At 38.6% G+C, this 18,024-nt stretch overlaps 2 protein-coding genes across 2 annotated transcripts in view; one reads left to right on the forward strand and one right to left on the reverse strand.

The window, feature by feature from the left end:
• Nucleotides 1–16,646, forward strand: part of LOC133515586 (DNA repair endonuclease XPF-like) — a 47,373-nt gene extending 30,727 nt beyond the window's left edge. Inside the window, exons 13-16 of the mRNA XM_061848168.1 lie at nt 9,914–10,087; nt 12,631–12,771; nt 14,080–14,742; nt 16,416–16,646. Of these exons, the coding sequence (XP_061704152.1) occupies nt 9,914–10,087; nt 12,631–12,771; nt 14,080–14,742; nt 16,416–16,631 (1,194 nt within the window). The 3' untranslated portion in view covers nt 16,632–16,646. The remainder of the gene's footprint in view (nt 1–9,913; nt 10,088–12,630; nt 12,772–14,079; nt 14,743–16,415) is intronic.
• On the reverse strand, nt 7,607–8,657 carry LOC133515491 (uncharacterized). Its single transcript, XM_061848037.1, has 2 exons — nt 8,531–8,657; nt 7,607–8,360 (listed from the first exon to the last, which is right to left on the reverse strand). The coding sequence occupies exons 1-2, from the start codon at nt 8,559–8,561 to the stop codon at nt 7,717–7,719; spliced, it is 675 nt and encodes a 224-aa protein (XP_061704021.1). The 5' UTR covers nt 8,562–8,657; the 3' UTR covers nt 7,607–7,716.
• Nucleotides 16,647–18,024: the final 1,378 nt, after the last annotated feature.

An 18,024-nucleotide genomic window follows, 5' to 3' on the forward strand; every position in this document is an offset into this window, starting at 1 on the left:
TCGTAGGTAGACTTTATTTTGTTCAAGTATCCGATACGTGCGTTAATACACTCCATAACACATTCGATATGACTCCATTCCATGTGGTTTATCACCAAGGGGTGTGTGTTCGTCACCGGTTCATTGTCACAGCTGAGTAAAAGTAACGGTACAGGAGAGATACACATCCGAAGACGATCGCACTGAATCAGCTCTGGTGAAACACACATTGGGCTATGAAAGAAGTTTCCAATGACGTCAACTTTTTCCGCAAACATTGCATTCCATTCTTCACAGGTGAGTTCATAATGGCCATTAAAACTGACACAGGTATGTAATCTGATTTTAGCTTGAATAAACTGCAACTTTAAGTATACATGGATATTTGCAATCGGAGCACTTGCACCAGCAGGACAGCGTTTGAGATTGTAGACACTCTTGCTCAGCTCACAGCAACCATCACCAGCACCGGAACAATCAATCGACGGTGTGTAAGAAGGTAAAAAAATGTTTGAATAATTCATTTTTTAAACGTATTTTCAAAGTTCCAAGACACGTTTACAATTGAGGGTGGTCAATGCTCTACTGAATGATTTTACGTGTGGCACTGGTGAGAGCGTTGTACTCAAACAGTGAATCATTGATAATGAGACAGTATGCCGTGGTGTTGGCAGGTACATTCTCTTTAAACTCCATTTCCAATTTAATATCAATAGCACCAGCTCCCGAGTTGAAGCTGTCACACTGTCTGGACGTGTCAATGACTATTAATGGAGAGTGTGTCTTGTAATGAGCATAATTTACTTGAGGGCTGGTATGATCACGGCTGTAGTACGATCGTTGGAAATTGGTAAATGCGTCATATAAGAGCGCATAGTTGTTTGTTTTAAATTCAGCCGAAAAAGGATCGTATGGATAATACTGTGCGTTCAAATACACCCTGCAATTGGTAAGATTACAATGGTCGAATATACTCATATCTTTGGTCTTGTCGTTCCTGCGTGCCGTTTGGAAACCAACAATGAGATAGCGAGGTTTCTCCAGCTGAGTACTAGTCTTGATGCACCAAATATGACGTTCTGAGGAAGGTAGTACGGGATATTCATACAGTTCCCACGTGCGGAACGCTATCTGAACTGGTATGCTGCCCTCAACATACGACATTAAGCGCAGTTTCTCCTTATCAGATACTTTTATGACTGGCATCCTCCATGTGACACGAGTGATTTCAATCTCACCATTTGGAGTCGGCGGTTTTGGTACCGTATTCGGATCAACGGGTGCTAAATCTAAACAGTTTACATCTATACTGGCGCGATTTAATATCAACTCGTGTTTCCCATTCATTATTACCTTCTTGTAATCCTCGGCGAAACCCAAGAAATGAGATAGTGGTATGGTTAATGTAAACTTGTCATGTATCTTTTTAGCACCAACTTCCCACCCCGCAGTCTGAAGACTATGGTCCATTTCCTTGGTGTATGAGATTAGTCCCTTAATGGTGGATGTGATGCCGCAGTTTCTCGCTCGATCAATCTCCACACCGTTCAATTCATAACGAATGTCTTGAAATAAAAAAGCAGCACCATTGTTGACCAGTAGACAGCCTTTCTCCACAGTGCCTTCCACTAATATTTGACTTTGACTCGGTAGTAGAATTAGATCTTGACGGTTGATACATATGTGGATGTTATCGTTGTTTTTGAAAGAGTCATTATACGGAGTGTATGGGTGAAATTCTATACTTTCTATACTGTCATCGAATAACACCTTCTCACCAATGTTTAAGATAGATGACGAGGACATACTTTGAAACCGATACTCTGTAAAAATGTACTGTTTTCTCTAGTCAATTTCCTTGGTTGTTGTTGTTTTTGTAGTGACTGCCGCTGTCTCTCGTTAATACGACGAGTTGTAGTAGTTCTCTCGACGAGAGCAAGATCTCGACTAGTTGTGAAGGTGTTGTTACCAAGGCTTTTATTGTTATGTATAATCATTTTTTTTTTTACTTTTTACGAATATGCAAACGAAGTGCAATGCTTTCACCTCGGAAATTTACCGTATTACCGTGCTCGTTTACAATGCGCAATTCAATGTTTTGTATGCGATTGTTACTCTTCTTGACGGGTAGATATATAATATTGGTAGGTTGTTCAATAATTTGGTAGCCGGGCGGGACGTCAGGTGAAAACTCGTGTAAAACATGTGACGGCTTGTTGTTTACGAATGAGCCCTCCACAATATTGCACTCTATTCTTATAGTGTTTGTAATGATTATATTAATTGTTTTATCCGACCAATGTGATGTTTTTGCTTTAAGCTTTTTCGCTGAATAACCAAACAATGACCCTATGCTGTTTGGTTTGCCAAAGCGAATATCATACTTTGGCGAGAATATCATACACTTGGAGGTATTGTTATTTACAAAGATATCCACCAATTTTTCACCATCACCTTTAGCCCTCTTTGTCATTTCCTCGTTCAAGAGGTGTATTATACTGGAGAGCTCGTATGAACCTTCAGGAATTGCGATTACATCATCCCCATAGTGAAACATATTATTGCTCTTATCAACATTAGGAATAGTGTTGAAAGTCTTAAAGTACACGAGAGCACACTCGTAAAAACCATCATTGTCCAATTCTAGAGCCGGTTGAAAGTCTACATTCAACACAGGCTCGTTACCGCTCAGACTTATTGTGAATGATGTCATAGACATGATACTGACGGGTAGACGATTAATGTAAGAATGAAACTACGCATGTAATGCTCATTATATTTATTTAAAACAAACGCTTAGCATTGGTACACAGGAAGGCCAAACATAAGTGTCCACAATTTACAGTATTAAATTTCTGTAATCGATTGTAATTATACTCTACTCGCATGTTGCGCTGTTGTTTGGTACTAGCGGAATCATTTATATAATCAATAAACTCTCGAGGTGGTCTCAAATCACCAAAGCTATCAAAATATAGACAATAATTACCCTTTTTCGCATAGGCACACCAATGTGTACCTTCACCCTGCTGAGAGTCTAAATTGATAATACCAGTTTCATAATAGTGAGGTTTCTTTGGGAGATTATCTCGCATGAAAACACCCCTAAAGTAGGGGATTTTCTCTCTACGTGCAAATCTCACAATGTCCACATCGGTGAGAGCTTGACCAATCGGAGGTAAATCTAATTTCTTGTTTTTTTTTTTTTCGCCACTTTTGCAGTTGCCGTTACTGTTGCTGCTGCTGCTGCTGCTGCTGCTTCATTAGCCGGTGTAATGTAGAGTCCCATTCCACGTTTATAAGGTGCTAAATATAAACCTCTACCGACAATCTTGCTTTCATTATTATTATTATTATTTCTATTCCTGACCATTTCATAAATATTTTTAGCAGCAGTGGTAACACCGCCGGCCAAAGTTCCCGTGGCTGCTAAAGCACCCAGTAGCGGTATCAAAGCTGGTAGGAAACCGCCTCTCTTAGGTATTGGAATGACTCGCTGTTTCTGTTGTCCCTTAACAATTTTCCCTTTAACAAAATGTTTAGCAGCTTTTACACCCACTTTTAGTAGTGTATTAGTAGCTGTATCCTTCTTTTTCGCAATGTGTTTTTTTACAGCATCACGACTTGCTTTAATGACTTTAGATATGGGAATCATACCCATACCGTGTTTAACTTTATATTTCATAATCTTATCTACCGCTAACGCGGCAATACGTTCACCAATTGAATTGTTACCACGCCAACGATTTTCAGCAGCTTGGGCCAATCGCAAATCTGCTTGATGACGTCCCTCCAATGTTTTATCACGTGAGTAGGCAATATCGTGTAATTTACAAGCTTCGTCAAGCGGATTCACACCGGGATCGTTGCGAGCCAATCTCTCCTTCAATCTAGTACCGGGACCGCAATAATTGTAACCGGGTATGTGCGCTTCGAATGGTAGATTATTAATTAAATTATTTATAATACCCCCACCGCTACTATGAGATCGCAGTCGTCTAGGTCGTTTGGGATTATGCTTAACACTAACCCCGCCAATGTGTGTTATCATTTCAAGTATCTATACTTGACTGTGTACGTGAGTATAAAGTATGCCTATATATCTATATAATATTTAAACCTTTGAAATTTGATCATGTATGTGTGTATGTGTGAGTATAAAATACATGTCCTAACGATTTGATACATCACAGTGAAATGAAGCTTAAAAAACAAAACACGTCACTGGCTATTAAAGATTGGAGTGTTGTGCTAGATGATAATGTGAAACCAGCAATGACTCATCGCTCCCTTAAACATGGCTCGTTGCTGGCGAATAACATTAGATGTCTCATCTGTGGACCTTCCAACTGTGGCAAGACAAATGTTCTGTTGTCTCTGCTCTTACATCCGAACGGTGTAAAGTTTCATAATGTTTATCTTTATTCGAAATCATTGAATCAACCTAAATACAAGTTTCTGAGTGACGTTTTAGAGCAAGCGGGTGACATACCGTTTCACACGTACAATGATAAGAGTCAAGTCGTCCCACCGGAGGAAGCTGCGGAGGACAGCGTCATTGTATTTGACGATGTGGCTTTGGAAGATCAAGATGCCATTCGTCAGTACTTTGCAATGGGACGTCATCGTTGGTTAGATTGTTTCTACTTATGCCAGACATATAGTAGGATACCTAAACAGTTGGTACGTGATAATGCCAATCTTATATTGCTATTCAAACAGGACGAGTTGAATTTAAAACATGCCTATGACGATCACGTGAACACCGATATGGGTTGGGAAAAATTTAAGGAAATTTGTCGCGAGTGTTGGCAGAAAAAGTACACTTTTTTAACAATCGACAAGGAGAGAGACATTAATAAGGGTCGATATCGTAAAGGATTTGACGTTTTCATTATTGTATAAAATTTTGTGTCATCTCCGGTTTATTATCAGTTTTATGTTGTCAGCTACTGAAGAACAACGTCGTTTAATTTATATCCTATCAACATATTAGCATCGGCCGTACCAAAAGCAGCAGCAGCAGCAAAAGCAGCATCAGCACATACACTATAAAATAAAATATGTTTGGTAATAAAAAGTTGAAACGGAAACTCGTAGATTCCATTGAGAGTGTAAAGAGAAAAGTAAAAGCGTTGCGAGCAGATAAAACTTTGCTTGACACTTCGCTAGCTCAAACCTTTGAACCAATTACAAAACCGCTCAATGTTTTAATGACTAAAGCTTTAGAATCTAAAGGTAATAATAATAATGATGACAATGCTAAACCAGCAGTAATGAATAACCCCCAGCTCCCTTTGATAAAGACCTCCACACCATTGTCAAAACATTCACGTAAAAGGAAATATCTGATTAAAACCGAAGAACCCAATAGTAAACTGATTAAGTGGAGTAATAATCTTTTTACAAAAACACAACAGTTTGATGATGCTGCTGATGATGATGATGATGAAGATGATTCTAATGATGATGCTGATAATGATGATGATGATGATGAAAGAAAAACAGAGGGAGATGAAGAGTTTAGCGATGCTGAAGATATGAAGTCGGCTCTTGAATTTGATGAAGGTGGTGGTGGTAGTGGTAATAGTAGTATTGATGATCTACAAAATAAATATATGAAACATCTTTTAAAAACATCAAAAATACCATTTGGTGTTTATCTCAAGGATAATAAAATGCATATTGGTAATAGTCGGGTTAAAATCATTGATGACGTGTTACATATTAAAGATTCACGATTCAACCTAACTCCTGGACTGTTGGAACTTATCTTTAAAAGAATACCAAACAAGAATATAGTTTTGAGAAAAGATGTAGAGGATTACAATAATATTTTAGACATTACAAACGCTCATCGTAGAGGATTCTCGCCAAACGGCCAATTGAGTGGAGATAGAAGTGTAAAATATCAATGTTACATTAAACAACCACAAGAATCAAAGAAACATAAAGAAGGTGGATGTTTGAACTCTGGTAGAAGAGATGTATTAACAACTAAAACTTTTTATCCTAAAACTGATTATATCTATTGGGATGATCCCAACGAACTGGTGAGCCGTTTACAGCTTTTGATAGCATCACAGAATGCTGGCAACACCTCTCATTCGAACGAGATCAATGCAATCGTTGAGGAACTGACTGAGAGCGGTATAATTTTAAAGTAAGAAAACAGACCCTCTTCTGTTTTAGCTGTTTTTAAACCTGTTCTGAGCTGTTATCTAATAAAACAGACATGTTTTGTAACTAAGCCTCTCCCCCCTTGCTACCTTGTTATAAATACCGATGAGGCCTCCCCCATCGTCCACTTTCACAATGCCTCTTAACAAGTTTGGACAATACTTGGGTAGCGAGTCTACAATCCGTGACGACTTGAAAGTGGAACGAGATTTAGTAAATTTTGAAAATAGACGGGTGGCAGGAATTCATAAATCTTTTCTTAAAACTGATGCTATTTGTAGGGCTGAATTGGATGAACAAGTAGTATTTTTAAACACAAAGCTAAAGGCAAATATTAAAGATATAAAAGATTTACGGGTAAAGGTTGAACAATTATCAGCTAGAATTACTACACAAACACACGCACCACAACCAGCCCAAACACCATCAGCAACGGCAATAGCTCCAGGAAAGCGATTGAAGAAAAATGAGTAAAGCTCAAGTGGTCAACGAGATACACAGGTATGCGAGAAAAACATTTCCACGTCGTCGATTCATTCAGAGGGGGCTCGATGACACATGGCAGATTGATCTAATTGATATGCAAAAGTACTCCAAGGATAATAACAACTACAAGTACATTCTAGTGTGTATCGATACCTTTTCCAAATACGCTTGGATGCAACCGCTAAAGTCTAAGAGCGCTGAAGATGTTACAAAGGCAATGAGCAGAATTTTGAGTGAAAACGGGAGAAAGCCCAAGAATATTCAATCAGATGATGGAAAAGAGTTTTTCAATGTCAAATTTAAATCGCTCATGAAACATCATCATATCAATCACTACTCTACCTATAGTGTCATGAAAGCTTCCATAGTGGAAAGGCTAATTAGAACCTTAAAACATTGGATTTGGAAACAATTTAGCATGAATGGTTCCTACAAATGGATACAGCTGACAAGTGAAGTGGAACAATATTACAATAACAAACTGCATCGTACTATCGGTATGGCACCGGCGAGTGTGAATAAAAACAACTCTAAACAGTTGTTACATAAAGTCTACAATCACATTAAAGTCAAACCACGTGCCAAGTTCAAGGTCGGTCAACATGTGAGAATTAGTAAATATAAATCCACTTTCGCCAAAGGCTACACCGGCAATTGGACTACGGAAATATTTACAATAACTAAAGTGCAAACTACTAATCCAGTGACCTATTTACTTCAAGACGCTAATCACCAACCCATCTCTGGATGTTTTTATGAACAAGAGTTGCAGAAAACTAAACACAATGACATTTATCTAGTGGAAAAAGTTTTAAAGCGTCGTGGAAATAAAGTGTATGTAAAATGGCTTGGCTTAAATGAAAAAAGTTGGATAGAAAAAGATAACATTGTGTAACTATTTTACTCAATAAATATTCATTTACTCCAAATCAATGAGGTTTCACTCAATAAAACATTCCTATATTCAGTAATATGAATTTATTATTAATACGTGTACATTAAAACATTTACATTCGCAGCGAGCTAACAATTTAAAATTAAACAATGACAAGGAATAAATGCATCATCACCTTAATATGTACGAGCATTCTTACATTTAGGTTCACATTCATAATCACCGGAAGCTATTATGTTTGGACCTAGCACACAAAATATTACATTGATTAAATAATTAAAAGATTTAGTATTGAACACCACGCGTGAAAATAGTTCCGCTGTAACGCCACCTAATAACGCAATCCAGTCTTGATAGTTGATTTGAGCATCTCCCACTATCTCTTCTACGTCATCGTTTAAATCGTCCCACATTACAATTAACGGGTAAATATGACAATCGTCATGGTGACCTTCCATATACAATCGTTTTAACAATCTCGCTACTTCCGCTCTAAATGTGTGAAATGGCATGGGGAGGCGCCATCTATTAATCAGAGTATTGTTCTGGAACGCTTTTATCCACTTGCTTTTACATCCTTGATAAAAAGATTTCATTTCATCGCTCGTATCGCTCTCAGAAGCGCTCTCTAGGCAGTTTGTTTTTCCCTTGTCCCCATCGTCTTGTTTTAACAGTGCCTTTGCTGTTGCCATCGGTTGTGGTCCGGGTGACGATTGCGAAGTGGAGCTGCTACAGCCACCGTCACAGCCGCCGCCGCCGCCGCTTGTGGTGGTGGACAACCAGCACTGGCAGCACCAAGTGGTGATGGTATTGTTGTCGGCTGGGGAAAATATAATAAAAATATTGTTATTATTTATATTAAAAGTAAGCAAGTATTCCTAATTGAGAACATAGGGGATAGGTCGAAAGTGATAGATTATTTAAACTACACAGACAGAACAGAGGTGAAATACTCAAATGTTAATCTGAGTATAATACAACTATACTTACATTTGGTATGTGATGAAGCTTGCGGATCCATGATTTCAACGCAATATTCGTTGTGACACTGTAGTGGGAATATGGTTCAACATGCTCTTTTATAGCAGAAAAATTCAGTGGAGGGGTGGGGTGTAGACGGGCGGGCGGGGCGCATGTGGTAAAGAAACGTGTGAAACGGTTCTCATGAACTATATGAAAAGAGGAAAAGATTTGTTTGTTAAGTTATCGTACAGGAAACGAAACTACATTATTTTGTAATAATTAAAATATAAATATATGTACTTACCTCAACTTTCGGTGCAAACTGAATCATCTTTGTCGAGCGAGGTCAAATGTAGTCATTTACATTATTGCTCAACGAGCTATAGGAAATTGGCATCGATACATGCGAATTTCACATAACGCCTAGTCTCACTACGATTGCATATATAGTCGAGAAATTAGGACCAGTTTCACCGTGACGGGGTGGCCTAGGGGTTCATGACGTTAACTGGCTAAAGACGCCCCGGTTAGCTAAAGACGCTGGTTCGAATCCGACCTTCGCCACTGGAGGCCACCTCGTCACTTTTTGTTTGGGGGGGGGGTGTGAGGGGGGGGAGAGGGGGTGGGGGGGGGGGAGAGGGGGTGGGGGGGTGGGGGAGGGTGAGGGGGTGAGGGGGGTGGGGGTGAGGGGGGGGGGGAGGGGGAGATAAATACCTAAAGTGAGCTGGAATCGGCATATCCTCCCTACTTCTGACGTTAATATTTTTTTAATTAGATCAAAAGATAAAAAAAATTTTTTTTCGAACAAAAGTTATTTACGATAATCGACAACAAAAAGAAACACACTGTGTTAATCTTTGGCAGTGTTTTTGACAATTTGTTCGAAATATTTGATAATAATGACATTTTTCAAAAGTCCGAAGCTTATTAGTGTCATAAATAAAAAAGATAATCAAAAAGGTTGAAGAAGGTTCCATACTATTCTTTGAGGATATTACCTTAGGAGCTACTAACACATACAGGCTGCTCCAAAGTAAAAAATGGTAATTTGTTAATTTCTTCGAAACCGCTACACCGGCTGTTATGATACTTTGTACAATGGTTCTAACTACCCTAATGCATATGTACATTTTGGCTTTGTCCAATGGCTAGGGACACACTGTATATTCCGTGAGACTCGGAGAGTTAAAATAGATATCGGTTACCGGGAGTGATTAGTGTTAAAACCTGGAATTAAAATTACGTGATAATTTCTTAAAAACTTACCTACAAAAATTGTATCATGCGATAGAGAATAATTTAGAATTTTGTAGGATACAATTTGTGTAGGTAGTTTAAGAAATCTACGGCTAAATCTCATTCCAGGTGTTATCCCTTATTCCCCCGGTTGACAGTCCGTATTTTCTTCAGATCGGCGACTACATCCTAACCCCAGACACATGTGTGGAGCGCAAGTCCATCTCCGACCTGATCGGCTCGCTGAACTCGGGCCGGCTGTACACGCAGGCAACGCACATGTGCCGCTGTTACGCGCGCCCTGTCTTACTCATCGAGTTCGATCAGAACAAGCCCTTTAATCTACAGGTAGGCATTCTTGAATCTTGTATATTTATCTACCTTTAATTTATATTAGTCATATAAGCCTGACCGGTAATCTACATTATCAATAAACTATAAGTCATGGAAGGTAGAGGTAAGGAATGAAATCTCCATAGGCAGAACTGTTGCAAAAATGTCCAGCTGTCTATACAGCTATAAATAATAGTTCCAAAACTCTCCAGAGTAGCTAAGAACCTAGACGTTATAGACGGTGTAAAGTGCGCTGTCTATGATTTGATTTTTTTTTCTCAAATATTCTAGGTATTGTAGCGCCACCTATTTAAGGTTTTTTGACTGACACTTTTTGGTACATGGAGATTTTATTCCTTAGGGCTAGCGCGCACGAGTTGTCTCCGCAACTATCTTATCTCTCACATCAAGTCTATGAGTTAGTATGAAAGTGCGCGCAGTAGCGACGCGACGACCGGGACACATTTTTGTCCGCGGATTAGATGACAAGTCCGCGACACAACTGCCTTCTCTATTGATTTCAGTGCAAGTGCGCGCACGGCGTAAAAAAAGTTGCCGGCCGGCCAGTTGCCACTCAACCGCCGCGGCGACAGCACGTCTTTTTTGGATATTTCTTTTATGCTCCCGGTTTCATAAACATTATACAATGTGTCCCTAGCCATTGGACACAGCCGAAATGGACATATGCATTAGGGTATTTAGAACCAGTGTACAAAGTATCATAACAGCCGGTGTAGCGGTTTTGAAGAAATTAACAAATTACTATATTTTACTTTGGAGCAGCCTGTATGTGTTAGTAGCTCCTAAGGTAATATCCTAAAAGAATAGTATGGAACCTTCTTCGACCTTTTTGATTATTATTTTTATTTATGACACTAATAAGCTTCTGACTTTTGAAAAATGTCATCATTATCAAATATTTCGAACAAATTGTCAAAAACACTGCCAAAGATTTAACACAGTATGTTTCTTTTTGTTGTCGATTATTGCAAATAACTTTTGTTCGAATTTTTTTTTTATCTTTTGTTCTAATTTAAAAAAAATATTCATGTCAGAGCATTCCTGAGAAGTAATCCTACGTGGGATTTCAGGATTTGTCCAATGGCTAAGGTCACCCTGTATAAAATTTTCCTTGTGTCAGTCTATTACACCATAATGGATGTATCCAATATTACTTGTTTCGCTGTCCCCTTCGGTTTTCACAGACAAGTGCACCGACCACAACCATCTGTTTGAAATCCATTTTGACTAATGCGGAAAATTAGAAAAAGTTGCGTTGCTGTCGCTCTCGTGTGCGTATCATTCAAATCCGAAGAGAGACATAAAAAGTTGCTCGCGCATGCCCTTACAATGATAACTGATTGTAATAGAAAAAAAAAAAAATAATAAAAAAATAAAAATAAAAATCATTTATTTCAGACCTTGGTCCATACAGTGTTAGTACGACTTACTCTAAAAATTATATTAAATTATTATTGAAATAAATTAAACTTACGATATTTTAGGGCTTAAACTTACAATATTTTAGGGTTTAAAACTGGAGCCAGGCACATACACTAGTAATAACTAATAGTATAACTAATAAAGTCGAACAAAAAAAATTTGCTCCTTATTTTGACATCCAAAACAGGTTGCGATTACTGCGCCATGTATTTTTTTTCCGAAATGGCTTTTACTCGTCGCCAATTTTAGCAAGGTGGATTCTGCCAATGTCGAGGTGCGCCATATGTTTTGCGGTCACTGAACTAAACGTCAACTTTTGACAATCAGTGTTACCGCAAAATGTATGGAGCTGTACTGCGCTATCTCGTCTACCTATCAAATGCGAAGCAAGAAATCGTCTTAGATTTTACGTATCTTAGTCAATAAATGTATTTTTGCCCTTACTGTTTGTGGAAATACAACAAATAGAAATACTTTATTCGTCGAGCATAGGTGTATACAACATGATACTGCGTTATGATGGTTATATATTTTTCATCTCTCCTATTCGGAAAGTTCACGTTTCATAGGCTGATTGTCGGGTGGAAAATTGCATTTCCCGTAAAGTATGGTTCCCGTAAGTAGGTGTAAAGTATTTTTTTTTTTTAATTTGTACTTCGAGCAACGGCTAACAGCTATATATGCGATAGTATTCAGTTAAGAACTCTCATATTAGCTTTCGCATTTTCAGATCAAGTATTATCGAAATTAAATGTTTATTGCATTGCATTATTAAAAATGTATGTACTAGTATTTAATATTTAAATATATGAAATATTTCTTAATAAATCAATATAAATGACGATGAATGTTTAAAATATTATCATTACATTACATTCATTCATTCAGTTTCGATTTTTTAAAGGCGCGTATACATTAAGGCCGTTTCAGACAGATCCTAATTAACTAAAATATCTCGGGTGATATGGTTCACTTTCCACCCTTGGTTAACAATCTACTATGCTTGTTCCACTACGTCGTACTCAAGGGCATACGAAATTATGTTTCATTTATAATATCAATTAGCATGCACCATGTACAATTTACAAACAGACAGAATGCTATGTGTATCGCAGGGACATTTCGTGGGTTCAAGCGACATGTCGGGCGCGGACATCCAGCAGAAGCTGCAGCTGCTCACCATCCACTTCCCGCGCCTCAAGCTCGTGTGGTCGCCGTCGCCCTACGCCACCGCCGAGCTCTTCCATGAACTCAAGGTCATTCTAAACTCAACACCAGACACCATTTTACCCCTTGAACGCCAAGCCTAACGCGTGCGGCGCGTCATTGTGAACCTTGTTCGAATGTACGAGGGTTGATATTAGGATATAACCGCGCGCGTATGGAAGGTAGAGGCAAGGAACAAAATCTCCATATACCAGAAAGTGTCCGACAAAAAACTATAAATAGGTGGCGCTACAATACCTGGAATACTTGAGAAAAAATCTAATCATAGACAGCGCACTTCACTCCGTCAATAACGCCTAGGTAGCTACTCTAGCGCTACTTGGAGAGATTTGGAACTATTATTTATAGCTGACAGCTGGACACTTTTGCAACAGTTCTGCCTATGGAGATTTTGTTCCTTGCCTCTACCTTCCATACGCGCGCGACATCAGGTGACTTCTTTATCGGTCAATGGGTTAAATATAGAGACAGACCAAGATAAGTTGGCAGGGATTTTGACAGCCAGTGCAAGTGTTATTTTGAACGTAAAACTTCTATTGGTTGGGGAGCACAAGACATTTTTGGAGTCACTCGAGCGCGTCAGATTAAGATAGGGCGGGAGGATTGCATCCTGTTGAGTACCTCCACCAATTATGAGTCCTTGAAACCGAGCCGGAAGCCCAGAATAGCCCGTCAAAAAAAAAATGCCACCTTGAAATATTCGAGCGCGTCAGATTAAGATATGGTGGATTAATTACTCGTTAAATAGTGAATCTGACGATTTTAGCGATCCGTAAGCGAGTGGCAGGGTCACAAAGTTGCAAAAAAATCTCGACCTTGACTTGCTCGAGCGCGTTCGATTTTATTTTTACTCTGAAGAGAAATAAAAAAAATTGCCGATTTGCGCAAGCCGAAGTGTCAAAAATAGTTTATGATATACAGTGCGCCCAGCACTTTTTTCCTTTCACTTTTTCGCTTTCTCTGGCTCCTATTTGTAAATTAAGCGCACAAATCATTCAGAAATGTTCAAACTGTATCTCTTGATTTTGGTCTACTTGACGGCATTTTACGCAGTTTAATAGACACAAAAAAGTTTACATTATAAAAATATAAGCCTAGAATTTTTAAAATTATCATTAATTTTTTTTTTTCAAATCGTCAGAATAAGGTTTCACACAACTGGGACATAAATCTGAACCTTTCTGTCTAATAATCTGTCAGTTCTGTCACGCTCGAGTATTTCAAGATGGCGGGTTTAATTTGCAAGGACACATTTAAATAAATAAATAAATAAAAATTAAAAATTTTGGACCCTTGTTTCAATCAATTTTGTTTAAAATCGAAATTTAACTTTTCAGCAAGGCAAAAAGAACCCGTCCGTGTCCGAGGCCATAGCGTTCGGCGGGGACAACACGGCAGACGACGTCAACTATGAACGCTACAACGTTCTGGTACACGACTTCGTGCAGAAACTGCCCGGAGTCACTAGCAAGAACTTAGCGCGGATCATGAACAAGGGGCAGTCGCTGGACCATCTGATAACTTTGAATAAGGTACTGTCATACACATATATACCTACCATACACATATATACTACCATACACATACCACACACATTCGTATCTGAAGCTGTGATCAGCAACAACACGGCAGACGATGTCGACTATGAGCGCTACAACGTTCTGGTACACGACTTCGTGCAGAAACTGCCCGGAGTCACTAGCAAGAACTTAGCGCGGATCATGAACAAGGGGCAGTCGCTGGACCATCTGATAACTTTGAATAAGGTACTGTCATACACATATATACCTACCATACACATATATACTACCATACACATACCACACACATTCGTATCTGAAGCTGTGATCAGCAACAACACGGCAGACGATGTCGACTATGAGCGCTACAACGTTCTGGTACACGACTTCGTGCAGAAACTGCCCGGAGTCACTAGCAAGAACTTAGCGCGGATCATGAACAAGGGGCAGTCGCTGGACCATCTGATAACTTTGAATAAGGTACTCATACACATACATACTACCAGACACATCCGTATCCGAAGCTGTGATCAGCAACAACACGGCAGACGACGTCAACTATGAACGCTACAACAGATATGGCGCCATTGCTCAAAACAATGACGAATTTTGATATTTAACACATATTTATATGAACTGTCGCCTGCGGTATTTCCGGACCGATACGACCAAACCTTCAAGAAAAGAGCGTACTCGCATCTTACAGGCTGGCAACGCACTTACAACCCCTCTGGTGTTGCAGGTGTCCATGGGCGGCGGTAATCACTTACCATCAGGTGTTCCGTCTGCTCGTTTGCCTCCACTATCATAAAAAAAATCAGTGAAAAAATAAGGATCAAAGTCATATGGCGTCATAAGTTTTAATCAGATGTTGAAAGATGGCTGTAAATTTACTATGGCTACAAAGTTTACTTTGACAATCGACCTTTATTTTCAAATTCACTTTGCTCAGATTATTAAAAAAAGACACTTTTGTAGAGTCCACTTTACAACCTTTTTGAATAACTGACGTGCTCGAGTAGCATTTTTTTTTTTACATTAAAAAAAATCTTTAGTCGCTTTCCTGCTCACTAAAAAATAAAATATTATACACCGTGTTTTTATTGGATTCCCTTAACTCCGGGGTATGGGTAAGTACGTTTGAGGAAACTAAATGGCACAGTTAATTTTGAAAGAAAAATATTTATTATTCTATTTTTATAAAAATGTCATGTTGCATATAGCGTTGTCGTAACACGGGAATTACATTTAATTCAACCAAACAATTGAAAACTATGACATATCAATGTCATTTCGAACATCAATCGTCCGAGAAAGTATTTACGTTTAGTAGCAAATGTACACACTCGTATTAAACACTAATCAATATGTAAACAGGCCCTAAGGCCAGTGTATACGCTCGTGAGGGCCTTATAAGGTAAAAATAAATTATTGATTATCTCCGAAATGGAGTTAATTAGATTACTCTCTTTGAGAAAGTTGCTTAATTTAAGCTCAAGAATGCACACTTGAAATTAACGGAAAAAAAACACGGTGTATAACCTTTTTTTCTTCCTATCATCTAATCTTAATTAAAGAGCATTAAAAATTAGCCTTCGTGCATTCATTACAATAATGTTTAAGACGACGCAATATAAGTAAATAGGCATGGCGTTCAAAGGGTTAAGTACCTGGGCGACCGAGCTTTGCTCGGTTATAACTATTTATTGTAATATGGTGGTGTATAGGTGATAATCTTAACTATTTTTTTTTACTAAATTAAACTTGTCTAAAACAATAAAAATTTAAAAATTATATATAAACTTGAACGTATAAAAAAAAAAACAAAAGTTAGTCACCGGGCGATATTCGAACCCGTAACACTCGTTTAGCAGTCCGCGTCTTAACCCGCTGGACCAGACGGACAGTGGCCGGCAACACGAAATTAGCGACCATATTCTGCGACGAAAGAAAAACGCATGAAAACTCGAAAACACGCGTTTTCCCAAACATAAGACTAATCTAGATAGAATGTATACCCCCAAAAACCCCCATATACCAAATTTCAGCGAAATCGTTAGAGCCGTTTCCGAGATCACAGAAATATATATACATATATATATGTACAAGAATTGCTCGTTTAAATGTATAAGATTTACTTTTTTCTTTACCAGGAACAACTGGCTGAGGTGATAGAGAACAAAAACGAAGCAGATACATTATACTCGGTGTTACACGTTAAGGCCACGCCTTCCGACGCCGGCAAAGACGAAAAACAGACCGGCAAGAAGAAATTCACAGGGAAACTGTTCAGGAGTAAAACCAAAAAAAACGTAGTGTCATTGATTCTTAATTTATTTTTGAGCTATACAATAATTTATAAGGAATAAATCAAATTATACATACATTGTGTTTTATTAAAATGCATTGGGGTTACTTCGACAACAGAGTACTTAATATTTTTATGAGTAAGGTTGTTTCAATTTGAACTTTAATAGCTATCAATAGAGTTGAATATTATAACTGTGATATATGGCTGGCTATTAAGGCATCTGTCTTACTGTGGTACAGTCAGCATCAATAGTAGCTGATGAAACAACGCGCCAAAAGTATCTGATAATCCGGATAACTTTTCCAAATAGACTAATCTTTAAAAATCACGGTCAAAAGTATATCTTTTACAATCTCATTTGTTCTACAAAGAGAACCATCACTTTTTGTTAAGCTGTTACAGAATGGTAGATACTTTTGAAGCGTTGTTTGATACGCTACTTTTGATGCTGACTGTACCAGTACAAAGTCCTTCTAGTTAAGTGAATATTAGTGATTTTCAAAATGACCCCGCTTTCGAAGTTACCCTAAAGCACCTTATACATTTTAAAGCTCAGTCCAATATTATACCATCCGGAGACCCAAAAGCGTTTTGGTTTTTGAATTTGGAACCCTTAGTTACACATCAAAAGTTAAAAATAGATTGTTAATCACATATGTACAGTCGCCATCAGATATATCAGAGCGGCCGAGGTGCTCAAAAATATCTGAACGCGCACTCTAACGCCTTGACAATAGAGGCGTGTTCAGATATTTGTGAACGCCTTGACCGCTCCGATGTATCTGATCGCGACTTTACAAGAATTTGTACGCAGGGTCTTAGGAGTATAGACAGGTCATAGGTTCAGTAGGAACGAAGGCAGTGCACTTCTTAATTTCAGAATTAAAAACGCCAAGTACCTAAAAAACAAAGGTACCCTTGAAACTTTGGTGTTGTAGGCTACGGTGACTGCTTACCATCAGGCGGGCCGTATGCTTGTTTGCCGCTGTCGTGGTATAAAAAAAACTGACTAATAGGAAATATAACGCAAAACTCGGAAGGGGGCACCACTAGCACACTATTTTACAAGTCTAGGGTAGACCGAGGGGAATCGGACCACAGGGCCAATCGGATCGGACTAACGAAAAGTAAACGAAACTAATGTTATTTAAAATATTTCTTATTGCTGGCGTCACAGGCTTGCCGCCATTAGTTTATTACGTAAGGCGATTTAGGGGGGTCGAATACGTAATAAAAGCGCTGGTAGCCTAGCGGTAAGAGCGTGTGACTTGCAATCCAGAGGTCGCGGGTTCAAACCCGGCTCGTACCAATAAGTTTTTCGGAACTTTGTACGAAATATCATTTCATATTTACCAGTCGCTTTTCGGTGAAGGAAAACATATCGTGAGGAAACCGGACTAATTCCAACAAGGCCTAGTTTGGACCCTCTGTTTTGGAAGGTCAGATGGCAG

The sequence above is a fragment of the Cydia pomonella genome, chromosome 2, assembly GCF_033807575.1.
Source record: "Cydia pomonella isolate Wapato2018A chromosome 2, ilCydPomo1, whole genome shotgun sequence".
NCBI classification, from domain to species: domain Eukaryota; kingdom Metazoa; phylum Arthropoda; class Insecta; order Lepidoptera; family Tortricidae; genus Cydia; species Cydia pomonella.

Bases quoted from the DNA above. Each gene is read 5' to 3' on its own strand.
- LOC133515491 (XM_061848037.1), bottom strand. From the start codon at position 8,561: ATGGATCCGCAAGCTTCATCACATACCAAAT. The intron at 8,361-8,530 runs GTAAGTATAGTT...TATTTTCCCCAG, and splicing joins AGCTTCATCACATACCAAAT to CCGACAACAATACCATCACC.